Genomic DNA, 20,254 nt, shown 5'->3' on the forward strand with positions numbered 1-20,254 from the left:
GTGTTACTCGATATAATGTCTATTTTCTGCCAATGTAAATTAACTTTAATCTCGGTCAATCTCGGTTTAACTTACTTATCTTTTTTTATTTCTATAGGACTAAAAGATTCATTTTCTTATTCTTAGAACTACAAATTCTAGTTCTAAGAAAAAAATATAATAAGTAAGTTAAACGGAGATTAAAGTTAATACATTGGCAGAAATAAACATAATAGTTAGGGCAATTTCGGCCGAACTCCGATTAATTTAATTGACCATCAATGCGACCGGCAGAATTGCTTACAGCAATATTTCTGGTCGCACTTCTACAATTCATTGTCCTCCATCTAATATTTTTTCCACGCGAGCAACAGAAAATTAATATAGTTCCATGTTGATAAAACATTTTATTCAATAGATTAATCGCCGTTTAATCGGAGTTTAGTTGAGATCATCACTATATATAACGTGTCTTCTGGGCGTCAGGATGCGATAAGAGAAACACACGCATTTCGGTTTCGGATTCAGAGTTATTTATTAACACAGTGTACTTACAGCATTCACTAGACTAACGAGGAATTTACTAATAATTTGGCATTGAGAGGGAAGGGGAGGGTAGGGGAGGGGGACGAGGGAGGGCGACTGATCTTGATTATACGCGCTTTCTCATCAGCAAGGCTTTTCACGGAGAACAAGCCGAATAACGGCCGCGACGTGTGCTCAATCGGGCGTCTAGACTATGAAGATCGCGCCAATTTGGTGCAATCCATTCTTTCCTGATATATTTTACCGCCAACAAGAATACGTATTTCTACTTTAACACGACTGACGACGACGATATAGGTATCAAATTCGAGGGATAGAGCGAGGCGATGCTCTCGAGTCATCTTTCTCCATTAATAATTAAGTTCAATAAAGTGATTCCCTTTTTTCTTTCTGTGAGCAGGGGAGGGAAAAAGTGACGAAAAAGGATACGTGTCGTGATAAAATTTGGGGTTTTTCCTAATCAGTCTTTTTTGTTCTTGTCCTCGCGCGAGATTATCACAGAATTCAGATTATTTAAGATTTAAGACATTTAAGTGAGTGGCCAGTGAGAAGAATTGACGCGATCTCGTCCGTGTAAAACTTAGCGTACTTGTGACGTTAAATGCTGCGTCTAAGGTCAATCATATGTGTCTCTGTACAATTTTTGCGGAGGATTATCTTCGCGAATTAATCCCGTTGCTTTTTGCGGTACGGAGATACGTACCGCGTACACATCGATGTCGATGAGAAAGACTAGAAATCGATGTCGGTGATGCGTGCGAGTAGCTTGTTTTAATACAGAAAGAAAGTTCGCGACAGGCATGGAAGTGTTCCTCCGTTTATCTCTCTCTCTCTCTCTCTTTCTGTAAACAGAATGTATATTGTCGGCAAGCCACCACAAAATGCGCAAATTGTCCCTCGACAATTTCAACAATTACGTTTCTCTGCTCCTTTTCTCGTTTCTCTTTATTAGAATCATAAATAGAACGGAGTGTTCAACATTCGATCGTTTACAACGTTTATAAAGTACATTAGTGGTACGGGTCGTTCGTATCAAGAGTCAATCGATAACAGTTGTTAGCAGACGGTGACAAGCGGAAAATTAGCATGTGGTCGATCGTCATGTGATATACGTATAAAAATTTGTCAGCGCGATGTAATTATCTCTTCTACCTTTTCTCTTTCCGCGCGCGAGAAACTCTCTTGCGAGAGACTCGCGAAATTCCAATATCTACACATTCTACACACACGAGAACGTTACACGAGAATCTGTTTTTTTTTTGCATGATATCTTTGACCGATCGCAATCTCGTTCCCTCCAACGAATCTTAATCTTAAGTTAACGATAATTACAAATTTATCGCCGAAGGAAAAGTGTATCTCTCTCTCTCTCTCTCTCTCTCCTCTCTCGCCTGCGTAATGTTATTAGAATCCTTTAAACACGCCTGATATTCTCGAGCGCAGGTCAAATAAGGAAACGAAACCTAAAGTAGAATTATATTAAACACTCCTCCTATGTAGATGCGTTATTTTAACAGGAGATTATCATTAAATTAATGAACGCCGTTTGCTTGTTTACAGCCAGCTGATGTTGCGATCAGCGCTATGTACATGATTAATTAGTTTGTCATACAATTCCACAGCTTCTTGGAAAAGAACTTCCAACCTCCTCTACGATTGTGATTATATTAGTTCGTTTCTCGGTCGCGCGAGATTTCTATCATGGCAGTATATAAGGCATGCGCGTTCTTGTCTTCTTTTTTTTGTTTCCTTTGTTTCGCGTACGTAACTTAGCTTACATGTTTACGCTCTCGCGACGGTATTATATCGACGTTTAGATCTATCGTCTACTCTCGCCGCGGAAGACGAGAAACGAATTAATCGCGGATATATTTAACACATGCTGGTCTTTTTTTTCTTTTCTCTCCTTTTCTTCCCCTTTTTTTTCTTTTAGTGAAAATGCGAACAACTTTGAGTCAAAATTTCAACATACATAAGCAAAAACTACTTCTTCGTGAATGATTATCAATAGGTCGCTATAATGACAAACACGTCTTACGTCTTACGTTAAGTCTTATTTCATTGCTACATTCAAACTTCACGTTTCCGATAATAAAAATCGTTAGACATCAACATGCACCTAACATCGATAGAGATTGCTTATCGTTTCCCTTACGCTAAACTCCTTTTCGTTACACGTGACAACTCGAACGTCGTTATACGTCTATTATTTACAGCTTCTCGGATCGGTGATGGTGATAATACTTGATAGCGATTACTATTAGAAACTCTCGATAAGATATCTCGTATTCTTACAATTCTTGTGACTTATGATTCTCTCTTCATTAGATTCTACTCGTTAACGCCCGTCTATAGTGTAAAACTAAACAAAAATGTAATAATATTATCTACACACAATTCTATCATTCAATATTCCTCGTAAATTATAAATACACTGTATGAAAAATGTGTCCATTAGTTTTTTGTTTTAGAGATGAATAAATACTATACACAATTTCGGGAGGGGAGAATAGGTTAAAATTTTCTTCTTTTCTTTTTAAATGCGCCAGGTGATCTCGATTGGATCCTGCCCAATCCTTCAGATTTACGTCCTTATTAGCGTTATCTGTCGTTCATTATCTCTCTAATCCTTTAGCACGCTTCGTGGTATACGTATAAAACGACGCTACTTTATTAGTAGTAGACACTACGCTAATAGAACAGTTTGCGGCAGTCTTGCTGCTTGTATTAATTTACTTTCTTTTTTTTTAAGATTGTATGACGAGAAGCTCCAAATAGGAGAAATGACGATCATAATTTTATTAATACGAATAAATTAGGGAATAATTATTGCTATTTAAAATCCTCGTCATCGATGTGAGACATCTTATTAAAAACACGAAGCGTACTAGAAGAAAATATAAAAGTGTACCTCGTTTACGTTACTGGAAGAGTACATTATACTTCCGTGGTACGACTGTAAGGGCCAGACTCTTCAGATTGCGATAGTTTTCGCTCTCGTTTGGCGAAGAGACCTCCTAAAAAAGACGGCTGCTGAGCCAGTCCCTTACCACCGGCACCAGGGATCGTAGCCCCTGGATGAATAGGATGAACTTGTCCAGGATGCTTAATGCCTTGGCTCATCGAGCTGGCAGAAGTAGATTGAAATGAAATAGACATACCACTATCCAAAGAACCCACGCTTCCACGACGCTGTGGCTTCTCTCCAGCAACTAAACACATACATTTACATGTTATATTTATTTGTAAAAATAAAAAGGTATAAATATACGCTTCTTTCTACTTACACTGCTCGTGTATGTCCAGAAGAGAATTACTAAGGGCGGAACGTTTCAATTGCGTGTCGACATCGACCGTTTCTGCTCTGTCGGAACAAGTCCCGGGACAAGGACATATCTCCACATCGGCAACGCCGGAGTCTCTGTTTTCCGCACCGCCCCGCGCGCCCCTACTGCTCTTTTGTCTCTCCAACTCAGTTTCGATACGCAAAGTTTCCATTTCATCCATCTCACTGATGGATTCCCGAAGATCTTCCACAAATTTACACCTGTCATGCTCATTTCGAGCGTTAAATGTGACTAGAACTTTTCCGTCGACACGCTGAGAGAGTCTTATGCCGTATGGATAATCTGCAAGACAAATAATGGCAGTCGAGAGTAAAGACTACGTTAATATTTTGATATCTTCGTAAACTTATTTCGTTGCTGAAACTTACGGGGAACCTCGAATAGGGTGACCACCATGCCGCAAAGTGTAAAGCTCTGCCTGAAAGTGTAAGTTACACTGTTCTTCTTTTTGCTCAGGATCTTCGTAACGACGAGCAAGTCGTTAAAGAGGAAAACCTCTCTCTGATGAACACCGGGTCTCTCCTTCTTGTGGATGTCCGGTATCTCGTAGAGCCTGCAGTAACACACCAATCTTCTATGCGGCAGCGCCATGTTTGGCTTCTTTCCAACAATAGTTGCCTGGACCTTCATTACTTGCGACACGTGGTCGGAGCCCGGCTTGAATTCGTTATCTTTTACCCGTTCGTAAATGCCAACTAGAATATCTCGGTCTATGTCGCCGCAATCATCGATTCCTCGGAGATTCTTTATGAAATCCTCGAGTCTCATTCTACGCTCAGGTTTTAGATTCGGTGTGTGCAAATCTGTATTAAGCATGATAATAGCAAAGGCCAGGACAAAAACAGTATCTGCCGACCGCAGCCTCGATATTACATCGTGATTGCATTGACAGTAACGTTGGCTGAAGACCTCCATAAGCCGCTCGATCTTCTGCGCCTCGCCGGGCATTCTAAAGTAGGCTTGAAACTTTCGTAAAGCGACATCCACTTGCATTCCAGAGAGATCCAACTCTTGAGAAAAACATCTACAAATTATAAGTAGTAAATTATAGCAAAAACATAGATAATAATTATAAATAATAAAATACATTTTTTAACACATTACGAAAGTGTTATTTAAAAAAGTATCTTAAAAATATATAACTAATAATAAATCCATCTTTTACTAAAAGAGATTTGTTTTTTTTTGTTTTTGATATTAATCCAAATGTATTAAATATATTAAGCCACTCACTCAAGCACTGCCATATTGAAAGTGTTCTGCAAATTCCCGAGGTACTCTCCTATCATCTGTTTAGACAATCCCTTTCGACTGATCAAGAATCTGGCGACTCCTTGCGGGCTGTTCTCCAAAAATCCACGTCTGATGAGGTAACTGATCCCTCTTTCCGGCTTCTTATTAAAAAGGTTTAGGCCGACCCTGTACTGCCGCTTTCTCACCGTCTCAGACACCTTGTAGCTCGTTTGAGTCGGCAGACTCTCTGTGTGGTCCATCAGGGGAAGCTGGTAGCCGGAGCTGGCATGTGAGTGTCCGAGCTCCTTCACGTTAGCGGCCATCGTCGCCGCGTCCGTGGTATGACTCGCGCATTCCTGATGTTCCGGCGAACTCGACTGATTTCACAATCAAAACGGTTCCGTTAACGCTTTTCGCTTACGTCCTCAAGAAATCGCCGTTACTTGCGCTAAGCCCACAAGCATAAATGTAACAAGAAAAAAAAGAAAGTCAGCTATACTCACAATCCCTTTGTGCTTCCAAACGGGCGACCCTCTCTGAGCATCGCCCTCGGAACTCTCGCAATTGGTGGAATCGCTGCCGGAACTCTGCACCGAGCTTAGACTACCATTCTCCACGCTTTTACTGAGACCATTGTGTCGCGGTTCCATAGATCTCGAGGTGATGGAGGACGTTCTCTTCGGCACCTCCGGCGGGATCTTCTTGCTGGAACCTCTCGTTCTGCTAGGACCAAGCTGGTTGGCATTGTTCCAATTTTGCGATATCGTCGTCTGCAGATTGTGCGGCGTCGACGGCGACGTACATGGTGTCCGCAGCAAGTCTCTTGGCGGCGTCTCTTGTCTCATCAGACCACACAAAGCTTCCTGTGTTAAATAGAAATCGCGTCTTTCTATCAAATTAAGGCGATAAAACGAGATTGCTGTAATAAATTATTCTCGTTCATTTTACAAAATGATCGTTCGAACTGTTGAGTATTCCTTTGCCAGTTAACATGACGTTACGTTTATCGACGCTCACCTGTGGATTGTAGTAATGGATACTGGAGCCGCTCTCTTGGGAGCTCGACTCCCAGCAGGGGCTCGGTGGTAATTGCTGATGTCGGTTGCACGGGCTGGGCGCCAATGAAGGCGTGTGTCTACCGCTTTGATGTAGATTGTGATTCGTGTGTTGATGGCCGCTGACCTGAACCTCGCATCTACCGCTCTGACTCCTCGGTATAGGCGATTGCGAGTTATCCACGTGCCGCCTCTCCCTGAGAGACATGCTTCGGATCGGCATCGGTCTGTTATATTCGCAGTCAATTTAGCGCGATAAAAACTTTTTGTAACATAAACGAGAGTACGCGCGCGGAAAAAAAACGTCTTGATTACCTGTTGGCGGACTGTGCCTGCTGAATATATATCTGACTGTGATAGACCATTCTCTCGTGATCATTGAGGTTGCGATCCGTCACCGCCTCCTGAAGTTTCCTACTCAATCGCTTCTCCGCCTTGGCCATCGCCGTGATCGCCGCGAACTTCTTCAGCAACGTGTACCTCCGAAAGGCACGTTGAATCGTCAGCGCCGCGTTCCGCGCCTTCACGCCGCCGTATTTTCGCTCCAGCATCTCGATCTGCTTGTCGAGCAGATCCTGCGACAGCTCGTATCTGTACGGAACGAGATCAAGCAATTTTTAACTACCGATCCATCCTCCTGACCGTGATACGTCCTCGATATATACGATTTTTCATCCGCACGCGAACCGTTACGGTTCCGCGTATCTGTTGTTCGTTCGCGGTCGCGAAAGAGGGTATAAAATTACAACTTACGCGGTCTGCAGGCGACACCGCTTGAGCACGTCGCCGTTGCGGACCGAGCCCTTCTTAAGATGACTCTGCTGATACCCGGCAGACTGCGGTTGCCCGCCGAAGCCCTGGACCATGGTGCCGTAGCTCTGCGGCTGCGAGTAACCCGTCGCGTTGTGCGAGTAGACCTGCACGCCTGCAGCGGGATACGGCGGCCCGTGCGCGTAATTCTGGCTCTGCATGTAGGACTGGCCGGTGATGTACGATGTCGTCGACAGGGACGTCTGACTGCCGGAATACGCGCCGTGCATGCTGTTGCCGTGGATCTGGCTAGCGGCCGTGTTGCTGTGCGACGCCATGGGTCTCTCCACCTTCGTCGGGAAGCTGCACAAGAGACGGACACATGTGTAATTAGCTTTTGCTCGAGACATCTCATCCCGTAAAGCATTACTTCCGAAACTCAAGTCAACGACTCAATAGCAAAGTACTTTTCTGATAAATTGTCTCAAAGAGTTTGATGAAAGGTACGAAAGAAATCGCAGAAGATCATCGACGATTAAAAACCCGAAGAGATGCTATCAACTAAAAGGATTTCATGTCAACTTTTCAATTTTCGCAGTTGTCCTCGAAAACGGAACGTCGAATAAAGAGATTTTATCTCTAGATTTTCAATTTAGTTTTTCATCATCATCCTTTCTATGGTACCACCAGTTTATAAGGCAGCCTATATAAAGAAATACTGTGCGGTAAGACCGTACGGGGATAATTGAAATCAGATAAACGACATCGCTCTGTTCGCGCGGCTGCAAACGCCAGGTGTCTTTAATTATTAGACAGACGCGTATACGCGACGTACGCGGCGTTCGTAAGAACAAAGTGAAGACGCACCCCCTGAAGTAATATACGCAAATGATCATGTTTGCTGCCGAGGACTCGGACGATTTTCCACGTGTATCAAATTGCGCGATCTATCTTCGTCTATGATGCGGCGTGGTTGCGTGCCACGGACGTCCTCGATGTACGGCTCGCTCTTGCGCGCAATTACACCACGCGATTGCGCCACGGAACTGTTTCTTCTCTCGCCCAAGGAACGGGGCACGCGTCTCGCGTGTCGACCACCTCGAACACCGAAGACGAACTGGCGATGGAGGATGGAGGAGAAGCAGCAGCTGGCGCTCTCGAGGCCCCGCTTTTTCGGACCATTGGGACGAGAAATCCCTGAAAGGATTTCGGATCGAGGACGAGGGGTAGTCCTCTCCCCCCCCCGCCCCGGGACGGCACAAAGGTGCACATTACATGGCCCGTATATCTCCGATGTATCCTCGCCGCGCCGGTGTGCATCTGGCAGGTGCACGCGGCAGCGATAGCAGCATCGACAACGCTGTATCTGACCGTGACACTCAACCTTCCGCGGCGGAGAATGCTTCTTATGCAACGCGCGTCAATTAAATGACTTACGTAAAGATCCGACATAACTTAAGCAAATGAACGCGCGACGTATGACAAATGATCGTGCCGCCGAAGAGACGAGTCATGAGACGCGAGACAACGCAACTGCGAGAGTTCCAAGGAGCGATGCACGATTCGCGTCCGACTCTCGAACCTTGCGAGATCGAAAATTCCCTCCATTTGATAAAATAAATATTTAGGTAATGTTGTAATATATGGAGAAATAATAATGAAACGTATCTGTATGGCCTTGTAAGAATATTGGTAGACAATTAAAATTAGAGCGTGGTTGAGAAATCGATGATACCGCTCCGCTATAATGCATCACTCTCGTAAGTTGAGCCATATTTCCCTGCCGTAATCAGTGCGTGTACCATTAAATGTTATACGATAATTGAACAATATAAATACGGCGTCTTAATAATACAAATGCGGCGGGTAACATAGAGGCAACGTAACCGCGTGTGTAAGAGCGATTCTCAAATTGAAGGGTTTTTAATCTTAACTGAGAACAATAGAAACATCGAATAGAAACATAGAAACAAGATATTCGACATTATAATTGCTAATTTTATTAGCAGAATTACACGTATTACTACACGGAGAGAATTTTTTGTTATATTTTACCCTTAAATTCACTACAAACTTGGGACAACTTGGCAACCAAGGAATTTTTAAAATATACAAAAGACATTTTACAAACAACGTGATAAAAATTACTAAGCAGATTGGTAAATTTTGAAAAATTATTGAAATTTCCTAGGTATATTTTAGTAAAATTAATCAAACATATTTTATATTTTAATGTAATAGATATTAATATTTTTTATTATGGTAGATATATTAATCAGAATAGCTCGCATAAAATTTTTGGTGGTACATGTTGTCCCACAACTACCATGATTTCAGGGTAAATTTTAAGAGAAAATTCTCTCCGTGTAGATTGTACTCTTTTAAATCGAAGTTCAGAAACCTCAATAAAAATATTACGCGTCCTACGGGAGAGTAGAAGTTGTGCCTCTACGGCACAAAGGAATATAAATTCAGAAAGCGTATCAGCATAACTGTTTAAGTGAAGGAATATATTCAACATCATTACTACTGCTAGTGGAATAAATATGATTACATATCGGGCTTTTATAAAATCAGTTGTGAAACTTAAACGCAAACATTGGAAAGTCCCCGGAAGCATCTGCTTCCGGAGAAGAGGAAGCACGTGCGCGATGCGCGACGGCCGTAAGATCTTCCGGCAGAAGGAACATGCCGACGACATCGTAGTTGCAAGTAAATTGAATCGATACTTTTTATCAATCGTATTTTTACCAAAAATCGGTTTGGAGTTCAGAAACTTTTCGGGGAGAACATCGGCGAGCCCTGGTAATAGGAGCAAACACACCAGAGACGCGAGTCGAGATCCTGCGTATAAAGGGAAATAAACGCGAGGGACGATGTGGCATTAGAGCCTTCCCCAGGGAAGGAGGAGGAGGAGGAGGAGGAACATCTGCTCCATCGTCGGCTGCCTGCGACTCGCGTGCCACAACGCGCGCGTGCTATCCGGAGCCTCCCCGACACGGCTTCGCAGAAGCGGCACGGGACCCTGCCGCCTGCCTGCCGTGCCGATGGTGCCCCGACACGCACCTGGCTCGATGTTTTTTCTTTGAGGAAGATACCACGGGCGGCCAAATGCACGGCTGGCTTCTTTCCTGCCCCCCTTTTTCAAGAGGTGCTTCTCGACGGTCTATACCTAGTCCTTATTCCACTTTGATCCATCGAAAACGGATCGCGTCTTACTTAAAAGACTCGTTCATATATATTTTCCCTATATCCCTTTTACGTAAAATGAAAAAAGGAAAGCAAACAAACTTTTCAATCAATTTGAAAGGAAGAAAATTTTTAGGGATGTATCAGAGAATGAATAGATAAGACAGATTGTATTTAACACGACTGCGTTTTTTGATAAAATATCTCGTAAAATATCTTCAAAATGTGTTTTTGGATGAGAGATCCTGCAGGCGTTTAATAGCATTACGAAAATGTAATAGGATTGGGTGAGAACCACTATACAAACACCAATCCCGAATTAAATGAAGATGAAATAATATTTCCTTTATAAGTATATTTAATGTCATATTTTATTCATATTTCATATATTTGAATGTGATATTGTATGACATTTCATTTTAAATTTTGGATAATAATCGTGCGAGTAATTATCACATTATTACAATGTCAATTTGTATTTTCAATATTTAACTCGCTAAATCTATAAATACAGTTGCGTGAAACAACGTCACAGTATCTCTATATAAATGCAGTTACTTGAGAGAATGTCGCAATATCCATGCATCGCGCGCGTGGTATGTAAATTAAGGATTATCGGTGCATCTTACGTGACGATAACGATACAACGCACTTACAATTTAATCAAGTTTCACCGTTGAAAGCAATAGACGCGTGTAGCATCTCGTTAACTTCTTAACATGTAACTTGATATATCTCCGAAGTACATGCAAACGTCCTTTGTTCCTAGAGAGGAGAGAATTGAATTACCGTGTAGCGATAGCTTACGTTCATTATCATTGGCCTAAATGCGCACAATATAAGCCATTTGCATATTGCGAACTCCCCAGACGGATGACACGGTCGTCATATCACATTCGCTTTGAGAATTAACCGTATTAGTTGCACAATGCATACGTGTACATGTACATAAAAATATATATGTTCCTCATTTTTCCTTTTTATATATATATACATAATTATATATATTATATTTATAAAAAAATGTGAAGATGAGTATATGACATGAAAATGTTTTGTATTGTGAATTATACAATCACGGAACTTTGGACCGTAAGTGACGACAGTTTGATAAAAGCTCTCTCACGATCAATTACGATGTGGAAATCAGCTGACAGCTCATTTCCACGAAGACTGACGGAGAGGCGCGTTTAAGGACGTCTTTGCTCCACTTACGCGACGCCTCGGCAGATGCAGATGCATAGAGGATTTGCGCAAGTGTCCATCGCTCCTGTCAATTACGCCTAACGTCGTTTATTCACGGCACGCAGTTACGGCACATTTTATCGGAGTAATACTAATAAACTTGCGCAGACTCACGCAAAAATCGCTCCGAGAAGTTCTTAATCCCATTCGTATGACTTGACGAGGCGTCAAGATATAAACGAAATATTCTCTTGATATGTACGTAAATATTTTCTGACATTACGGTGCCTTTTACGGGATGTTTTGCAGGAATAATTTTCTCAGGACATAAATAAAAAAAAACAGATGTAAAGATAAGTATAAGAAATATATAGAAACATGAAAAATAAAAATATGTATGAATAAATGAAAAGAAAAGACGGATGTCAAGAAAATTCAATTACTTCAATTACGGCCCCTCGGTTCGGGGCCGTAAATAAAATCAACGGTACATTATTAGCTGTACGCCTGATCGCTGGTGCAATTTTCGGCACGTAACATTTCTGACATCGAGAGGAAGTCAGGTGGTCAGGTAAGTGTGCTATGAGGTGTATCGTGCGGAGAAAAAGTCTGTGTACACGGTGTCTCGAATTCATTACGGAAATTATTAAAGCGTGCTCCATTATCGCAAGCGCTGTTCGCGCGGCGGTGCTGCTCGTGCGCCGCCGTGGACTAATTATCATCGAGCAATTAACAACCGTTGATTGCCATTACCGGCGTGGGTGCGCGAGCGCGCACGCTTGCGCGAGCATCGAGCGATCCTACCTTCTACCTGAAATAATTTTGCTCTCTACCGGCGGCGGTGAGCATGTGCGTTGCCGTTCGTTCGTGTATGTGTGTGCGTGTGTGCGTGTGTGCGTGCGTTCGCGATAGTCTATCCATGTGTTAGAGAGGAAGAGGCGAGGAGATGATGCCGCTTTAGAGAGATTACGTTTCCTCCACTATGATAATTACATTCGTGCGAAACTCGTCGAGATAACGCCGGTAGGATGTTAGCATCGCTGATGCAGTTTCCTTTTCTTCAATAGAATTCGTCTAGTTCCTTCCGTTTACATACATATTTGCGTTTCTGTAGATTCACGATATATAATACTTAACGAATTAGATAAATTTGTAGATTTCGTAAAGGGAAATTAAGCAAAAGCATTGAAAGATACGAGCAATAAACAAATTGTAATCAAAGAGTTATCTTTTTGAAACATCTTACACCATATTTTAAGAAAATGGAAACTATGCATGACGAGGTCTTCTATAGTTACATTTTAAAAAATATGAGTTTAAAACGACTTGAAGATTAGTTTTTCTTTAGTGATGTAGACATAACAGCTCCGACGAAATAATACACGATGGAATGACATATTCGATTTTGCCGTTCGATTACAAATAGTGAATTGATAACGGTCATCCGTCACCATCAAATTCGATAGGTCGTTAGTGATTCTGGTGAAATAGAAATAATAAATAGGTACCGATTGATGAACGACGTCGGCGTGGAGTAACCCAACTGAAGACGCGACCTGACGACCTTCTCCTGAACGGTCACCATCCTCGAGCTTCGCGAACTCTGGTGCACTCTGGTGGTTCGTATCACTTGATAACATTGGTGCTGAGTTTGAGGTGAGCAGACCGTCACCCTATCACTGCGTGGCTCGATCATCGTGTACGCGATCATCACTGTTCGTCACGAGAGTGTTCACCGTTCCGGGGCGTGAGTCCCGCTTCGATTCGAGCCCATCGTTCTTTGCACAGCATATACGTTTCAATTCAATTCGTAAACAATATTCGCGAATTACCACAGGTATTCTTTGGTTAACTGGCAGAAGGAATCACGTTAGAGAAGATACGCTCGGTATCCAACGGACCTAAATCCGATTAAAGCAGAAACCCCGTTATACCTCGGTCGGTTGTGGCGCGAATTAAGGAAAAGATTTCCGGCGTTAATGTAATATCCTGTTGCGTTCACTTGAAATTGTTGCAACTCGTTGCGGGCGTAAAATAAAATCGGAGAGTCGCAGTCTTTAAAGTAACAGATAATTGCTGATAATGAGTTAAAAGTTATTTATTCAGTTACGTCGTCATAATCGTCATAAAAATTTAGGTTAGTAAGTTAATAATTCGCACATCAAAGCACATCGGAATCGGTCTTTATTAATAATTCTTGAAATCTAAATTGAGTTCTCAAGCACAGAGACCACCTTGAATTTCATTTGGACTTAAGCCTCAACGTTTGACACTAAGTAATTGGGTTAACTATTACTGAGCTACTCTCGGCAGCGATCAATAGTGCCGTTTTCACTCGTCCGCCTTTTCCGGTTGATTCACGGGAATCACGGGCAATCGTTAAAACTTTCTAACGATACTTGATTAATATGCGTAACAGTAAGTATATCACGTACGATATCTACGTGCGATGTTTTTATCAATGATCTCTCTTTAATGAAAGTATTTTATATTTACACGTATATTTATGTGTGAAGGCTGAGTCGATATTATACATATAATATACGGGAAAAATGTATATGTAATTACATATAAATATTTTTCCACAATTTACTCGCGCAGAGGGCGAACTTTGTCGAAGTGTGCGGCCTAAGTAACCCCTGAATATCCAACAGAAGTAAAACCAAACTACCCCAACGAAAATTAAACCTCGTTCTCAGCGGTCAAAACGCCTTTAATAAATTTTAAATAATTACGAATCTTTTCTTTTCTTTTCAGTTAAATTTTATATCGTATATCGATTTTCATTTTATTTTGTAATAGTGCATATTATGCGAGGACAAAAATTCGAAATTGCAATGTTATTTTTATTACACGGTCAACATTCTCCATGGCAACAGAATTTATGAACATTCGCACGATCGATTGTCATGAATAATACTTATGTTTGGCGGTCGAAATCGCGGATTCGGTGGAATGCGATTTGCAAAATCGAGGTAAATTAAAACTCTCGCGGAATTAACGCAATTAGTTTATGACCGACGAGTGCGCCGATGGATACCGTTTGTCGTTCGTCTTTACGCTCGTATCGGGGACGCACGTACGAAAAAGTCAAAGACGGCGAATAATAATGAGCACAGAAATCCTTCTTGCAAACGAGACCGCACGTGAAACGTTTTTAACGGTGCGACATATACAGCGAAGCAAGTCCTTTACAACGTCGACTCGTCGCACAACTCGTTAACGCGATCCACTTTGCTCTCTTTCGTGTGGCGAAAACTTGTCTCGAGCCTCCCCGGGGCTGCCGGTAGACAAACGCGAAATTGATTGAATTAATCCAACCACGACAATGGCGGAACTCCACCGGATGCGCTCGCCGAATTGATCCAAGGAGGCGAACGCGAGGCTCGTTGCACCCTGAATCGAATCGATTCAGATTCCATTCGCGCGAAGTAGATCGACGTCACGGGTCACGGAGGGATGCACTTTTCGCGTTTATCGCGATTCAATTTCACAGCTGCGACACTAGGCTACGAGGAAACGAACAACGGACCTGCCCGTTTTCCACGCCGAGCGTGGATCGGCATCTTGTGCTCCGGCGCAAAACAACAAAAAAATAAGGGGGGAACAATAAAAATACCTTGACGAACCGGCGAGCACGTTGATTCACAATCGTCAACTACACCCGTTCTGTTTGCCGTTAGCTTCGATACCATAATGGAACTGTCAAAGTCGAATGAAAGGTGGGGCGGCGGCCTCCCACCGGCGGCGATTTCAACGGCCGCGCGCATATACATTGTTACGCTCGTCTCGACGCTGCTACCGCTCGGAAATACAGGTCAATTCACTCTGGCCGTGCGCGATCGGCGTGTGTATATATATATATATATATATATTTCTGAATCTACGTTAAAAAGAGGAGAGTTAGCGCCGAGACAGGACCGGCACGAGAGGTCATTGCACCCACGAAGGGGGAGATCCACTTTAAAGCGCGAGACAGGAAAGAAGCCCGATCGATTTATGGCGCACAAACGATTTCCAACGGCGATCTCAATTGCGCTCGCACCGATTGATCCGCGTTAATCCACCGTGTCTATATATATTCCGCGGAACAGAATTTCCCATTTGTACCAGGAGCCCGAACAGCGATAAAAGCGACTCGAGAGATTGCCTGGGGATAAAGAGTATCCGGAAAGAAATTAATGTCCTTCGAATTTTCGTATTGTCTAATTACGGCGCTCGACAAATTAATCGGGAAAATAGAACAAAAGCCAGAATACCGTCCGAAATACGGTCGCGTCCGCGTTTCTCGCGCGATTTTTATTGAACGCTTTTGTACCTCTACGTGTTGACGATAGTTTTATCCCTCTTTGAATGGTACGCGCGCTCGTATACCGCCAGCTGAACTGTAAATAGAAAAATAATAGCGTACAACAGGTATATCCGCGTACCGGCTGTACTTTCACGTATGTTAATGTCGGGGCGATAGGGATTTCGCGTCAATACACGGCGACAGTTTTCAACGAGCGCGCGTGTTCCAGTTTTAATTTCGCACCGCCTATGTGCGGGCTATTGCGTTTTTTTTCCCGGTTTGTTGAAGAGCACGCAAGCGAAATATCGTTCCGCGCAACATCGAGAGATGGGAATATATGCGGTTGCCTACTCGCTAACGTATATTTTTTTCAAGGGTGGTCCGTCGAGTCTGTGCGAGATTTTGTTTGCAACTAAATCTATCCGACTTTATTTTCGACTTTGCATACAACAATCCAATTCAAAAATACAATCCAGTATTTTCCAAAATGTCATCACACTCTAGAAAAGATAGATATACGGTAGCATTTTTTTATGGATATATTTGGCGCGATATGCTACTATCTCTTTACTGTTAAATTCATCATAGTGTTCAAATTATACTCAATTTGAGTCATTTTTAAGTATTCCTATAGGCCACTGTTCTTACTCAATTTATCGTTAATTTAACTAAACCAACGAAGTTAAAATAAATTTCGACACATATGGTTGTTAAAAATAACAAAATGTTATTTAACTCAAGATATTGGTTTAAATTTCATCCTTTAATATAACAGTGTTGATCTCGCGAGATTATAAAGCCCGCTCTGATTTTTACGTCACGATTAGTCCTTCAATAACACATTGAGTTTCCCACGTAGAAACGATTAAAGTCATATTTTCACTTCACACGGCCGCATTCACGAATACGTTCGCGAAAACAGAATTGCCTTGACAAAGCCATCGCCTTAAACACCGTTAAACATTTTAATTTTCCTCGCGGCGCTCTAATCGGCACAATTTACCGAATTTCTTCGCACGTGCTAACGAGGAACAAACACCAGTTTCACCAGTTTCACACGCGGGTCCGACTTCGTCCTCCCTTCGCGGATCGGATACTAGTTTCGCAGCGGCGTCATGCGCGAGCGGCGGACGTACGAGAGCGCGGACACGTCGAGATCCTCAATTTGCCTGTGGCAAAAGTAAAAGTTAGCGATCGGGAGAAAGCTCCGGTCGAGCGTATGCGCTCCGCGACTAGACGCGGGCGGCTGTGTGGGACCGGTCTAGGCGCACGAATTGCTAGTGGCAAAGGTTACAGGTGATTTCTGCGGAAAGCAGAGCCCGCGAGCGAGTTCGCCGAGGAAGAGGAATCGAGAGTAAGCCGCGCGAAAGCAACCCAATGAACGAAAAGGATTCTATTTTCTTTTTTTGTACCGATTGCCGAGTTCCAAAAGTGGCACTCGTTCACAGAATGAGTCGCTAGACTTCGGCCTCGCGCCGAGCCGAACATTTTTCCTCAATTTTAACAGCTGTAACAAGAGAGCCCTAAGTAACGGGCGTTCAAGTTCGCTTCGGCGAAACGTCACACTCTAATAACAAGTTCACGTCGGCATACTATCGGGTACACACGTAGGATAATAAGTTGCGCGCACGCGAGTCAAGAAAGCCGCGATTCTTTTCTGCATTCCTTTATTATCCGCTTTTCTCATTCCCTAATGACACGGTGATGGTATTCCCGAGCGTAATGAAGAATAGCGGGAGAAGAAGAACCAATACACGGCGCGGAAGCCGCGAGCGGATTTCTAAACTGGCGTGCAGTGTGAGATTTGCTCAATATTAGCGAACAAAAGTGTTATGTACGGTGGAATACAAATGCCTCGCGCATCCTCTCTCGCTTCGGAATTACGTGTATTAAATACATTAACCTCGAATTCAAATCGTGCGAAGATATTATCAGAAAATACATAATAATTTAATATTAGTTCAAGCTGATTACTTCTCATTAGTTCAAGTCTTATCTCTTTAATTTAAAATCTTTAACGTACAATAAATTTTTAATATAAGCGTTGCAATGTATTTTTATCTCCCTAAATTTAATTAAATTTTACACCGCGTGGTATGTCAATTAACAAGAGTCTCTCTCTCTCTCTCTCTCATGAAATTTTCGAGCACACTCGGCAGGAAAATTTTTCCTCATGTCCCTTCGCACACGAATGTGTACTCGGCAAATTTTATTTTCTCGCACACATACACACGCGCGCGTAAATTCTCGGTTGACTAAACGCGAGCGAAAATGTCCGGTTCTGGATAACGGTCCGTAAAATGCAACGTAGGAAATGTACGGTCGCGCGGTTTTCATTTGGTATCGTCGGAAGGATAAATTTATCTTCGAAATCCTGGTGAAAACGTGTGGATCGGATACCCCCGGGAGAACGTGCCAAGACGTTCGAGTGAATAATAAAACGCGTAGTGAACGGACTATCGATTTCTGAAAAGACTTTTCCTCGCGGTTGAAGACCGCTCAAGATGGTGCTCTGAATTATGATAGAAGTATCTCCCCGGTTTCGGGTTCGCCCAACATCGCCTCGCAAAATTTATAACGATGTAAGTTATTAAAATGTCTAACTTAATTAACACGAATAGCTCGCGGAAATTAATACCAAAATATGTTTGCTATAATTATACCGTGTATTATTTTCGGTATATTTAACAGATATATTTAATTTTCCAATTATTCGGGCGTACGATCTGTCCGTTTTAGTTGCACTTTCCTCACGTAGAGTAACAGCAAGGGTATATATTTAGATTTCAGCGGGAAGGAACGGGAAGTAACGAAAAAAAACAAAGACCAGCCGAAAGTTAAGTGTGAGATTCCGTGGAAGACGAGTGTATAGCTCACGCCACCTCCATCGTAGGAGTTTCCTGCATTTTTCAAGCACAGTTAGCGAAACTCGCTTGCGTAGGATGGCCGAAAGCGCGCCGGGCTCGATTACTCGATATCATTGTATCCTCGAGTTTTGTTCTCACGCGAAAAAGGCAGGGGGACGCGAGGGGGTACGAGGGGGTCGGGAAATGGCGTCACTCGCGCTCCCACACGCGGCGGCGATTCCGCGTGCCCGTGTGTGCACTCTCTTGAGCGACTAGATATCGCGCGAATGGTATTAACGGTACCGGCAATACTATTCGTACTACGTGCCTGGTGCCCCACGTGCTCGATGCGTGTGTGCACAAGAGATGCTGTTAACATAGTTATCGCGCTCGTACGTTGCGCTAACAGTTCCTCACGATGATATACACGCCGATGTTGAACGTATATATATCCGGAGCTTCGATTATACCGATATCATTCTAAACCCGCGTATATCTCGGCGCACTCGCGATATTACCAATCAACTATTACATTGGACGTTCGCTTGCGGCGACGGCGACGCCGCAACGTCAGAGCGAAGGAAGGTCAGCTCCGCGTCACAGATGCATAATTCTCCGATTACGATCACCGAGGAGAGACACTTTGTAGGAGTATTTTTAACGGCGCGCTGGCACAGATGTGTCCCAATAAAGGGTAAAGGGCTCAAAGGGTGGATAATGCGAAACGATAAATAAGGATACCAGTAATAATATTTTTAACACAAAATTTAACGACGTTATTCTCCGTTTTACGATCGCCCTTAACGGCCCATTAATATCACTCCATACGCAGACATTTGTATATCCGATGGAACGTGTTCGCCACTATAAATCTTTCGGCATTTTCGACACGATCGCGTACCGATTTTGTCATTTTTTCACTTTATCGAGATAAGAAAACTAAATGCAATTTTTTAAGAAATAAAAATATTGTTTTCTTGACACATCAAAAAATGAATCGATCAAGCAATAATTTGAGAAAAATTTAAACTGCCAAATTTTACGCCAATCGAGTTACATATGTACATATGAACTTTAAATTGCGCGTATCTTCTCATTCTTGCGTGGCAGACACGTGAAAAGTATTACGTACGCGCCATTTGTTAGGTTCAAATCGAGATTCTCCATCGCCAAGGTGAATTGTATGTATTTCTGTATTATTTCTCCTATACGCATTGTACTATTTAATAATGAAAACGCGCGGACACTTTTCCATTAACGCGCAACAGTGTCGTTGTCTGACGGCGCCGCGCATGCATGTCGATGCACTCGCGATTGATTTAAACGGACAACCGCCGAGAAACGTCACGTACATACGCGCACATGTGTGCCGCACACTCGCGCACGCACCCAAATGGGTTACTGCCCAAAATTGCTTTCAATGCCGAAACGGAGCGTGCGACGCGACGTCGGCGATAGACGCGCCCGTTTTCGTGACGCACACGGCGTGAATTTAATATGTATCATTATCGTAGCATTATATTGACGGCCCGTATAATATATACATGACCGCCGCGCACGGAGACTTTGTCGACAGCTTCTCGTTTTTACTGCTTGCTTTCATCTCTCCAGCCGCGCGCACGAATTTGCAATATTTTTAAAAGCCGGAACCGCCGATGGAGAGTAGCTCGCATTTTTCAAGAACGGAGAACCCGGAGACGCGACGAAATATTTATTCAAATCGACAGCGACTGCTTTATCTTGATGGAAAAATATGTTAAAGTAGCCATTCAATAGTAATTCGTAAATATTTATATCGATTAGGCAGGCAAATTCCTGCGAGATCGTTGCTTC

The 20,254-nt window shown here is 42.9% G+C and overlaps 1 protein-coding gene across 13 annotated transcripts in view; it reads right to left on the reverse strand.

Annotated features, from left to right (window-relative positions):
* Nucleotides 1-489: 489 nt before the first annotated feature.
* Nucleotides 490-20,254, reverse strand: part of Siz (Brefeldin-resistant Arf-GEF family protein schizo) — a 43,496-nt gene continuing 23,731 nt past the window's right edge. For 5 of the 13 annotated variants that reach the window (XM_071719641.1, XM_071719640.1, XM_071719636.1 and 2 more), the window contains exons 2-10: nt 12,793-13,185; nt 6,914-7,273; nt 6,476-6,751; nt 6,123-6,387; nt 5,609-5,968; nt 5,106-5,482; nt 4,241-4,896; nt 3,813-4,154; nt 490-3,737 (exon numbers count right to left, since the gene is read on the reverse strand). In XM_071719641.1, the coding sequence (XP_071575742.1) occupies nt 3,463-3,737; nt 3,813-4,154; nt 4,241-4,896; nt 5,106-5,482; nt 5,609-5,968; nt 6,123-6,387; nt 6,476-6,751; nt 6,914-7,273; nt 12,793-12,995 (3,114 nt within the window). In that variant the 5' untranslated portion in view covers nt 12,996-13,185 and the 3' untranslated portion in view covers nt 490-3,462. Of the gene's footprint in view, nt 3,738-3,812; nt 4,155-4,240; nt 4,897-5,105; nt 5,483-5,608; nt 5,969-6,122; nt 6,388-6,475; nt 6,752-6,913; nt 7,274-12,792; nt 15,594-16,578; nt 16,722-20,254 lie in introns of those variants that run through there. The other 8 variants (XM_071719642.1, XM_071719634.1, XM_071719630.1 and 5 more) reach the window with 6 other exon arrangements.

The sequence above is a fragment of the Temnothorax nylanderi genome, unplaced genomic scaffold (assembly GCF_030848795.1).
Source record: "Temnothorax nylanderi isolate EJ_2023f unplaced genomic scaffold, tnyl_v1.0 TNYL_tig0304_pilon, whole genome shotgun sequence".
Taxonomy (NCBI): domain Eukaryota; kingdom Metazoa; phylum Arthropoda; class Insecta; order Hymenoptera; family Formicidae; genus Temnothorax; species Temnothorax nylanderi.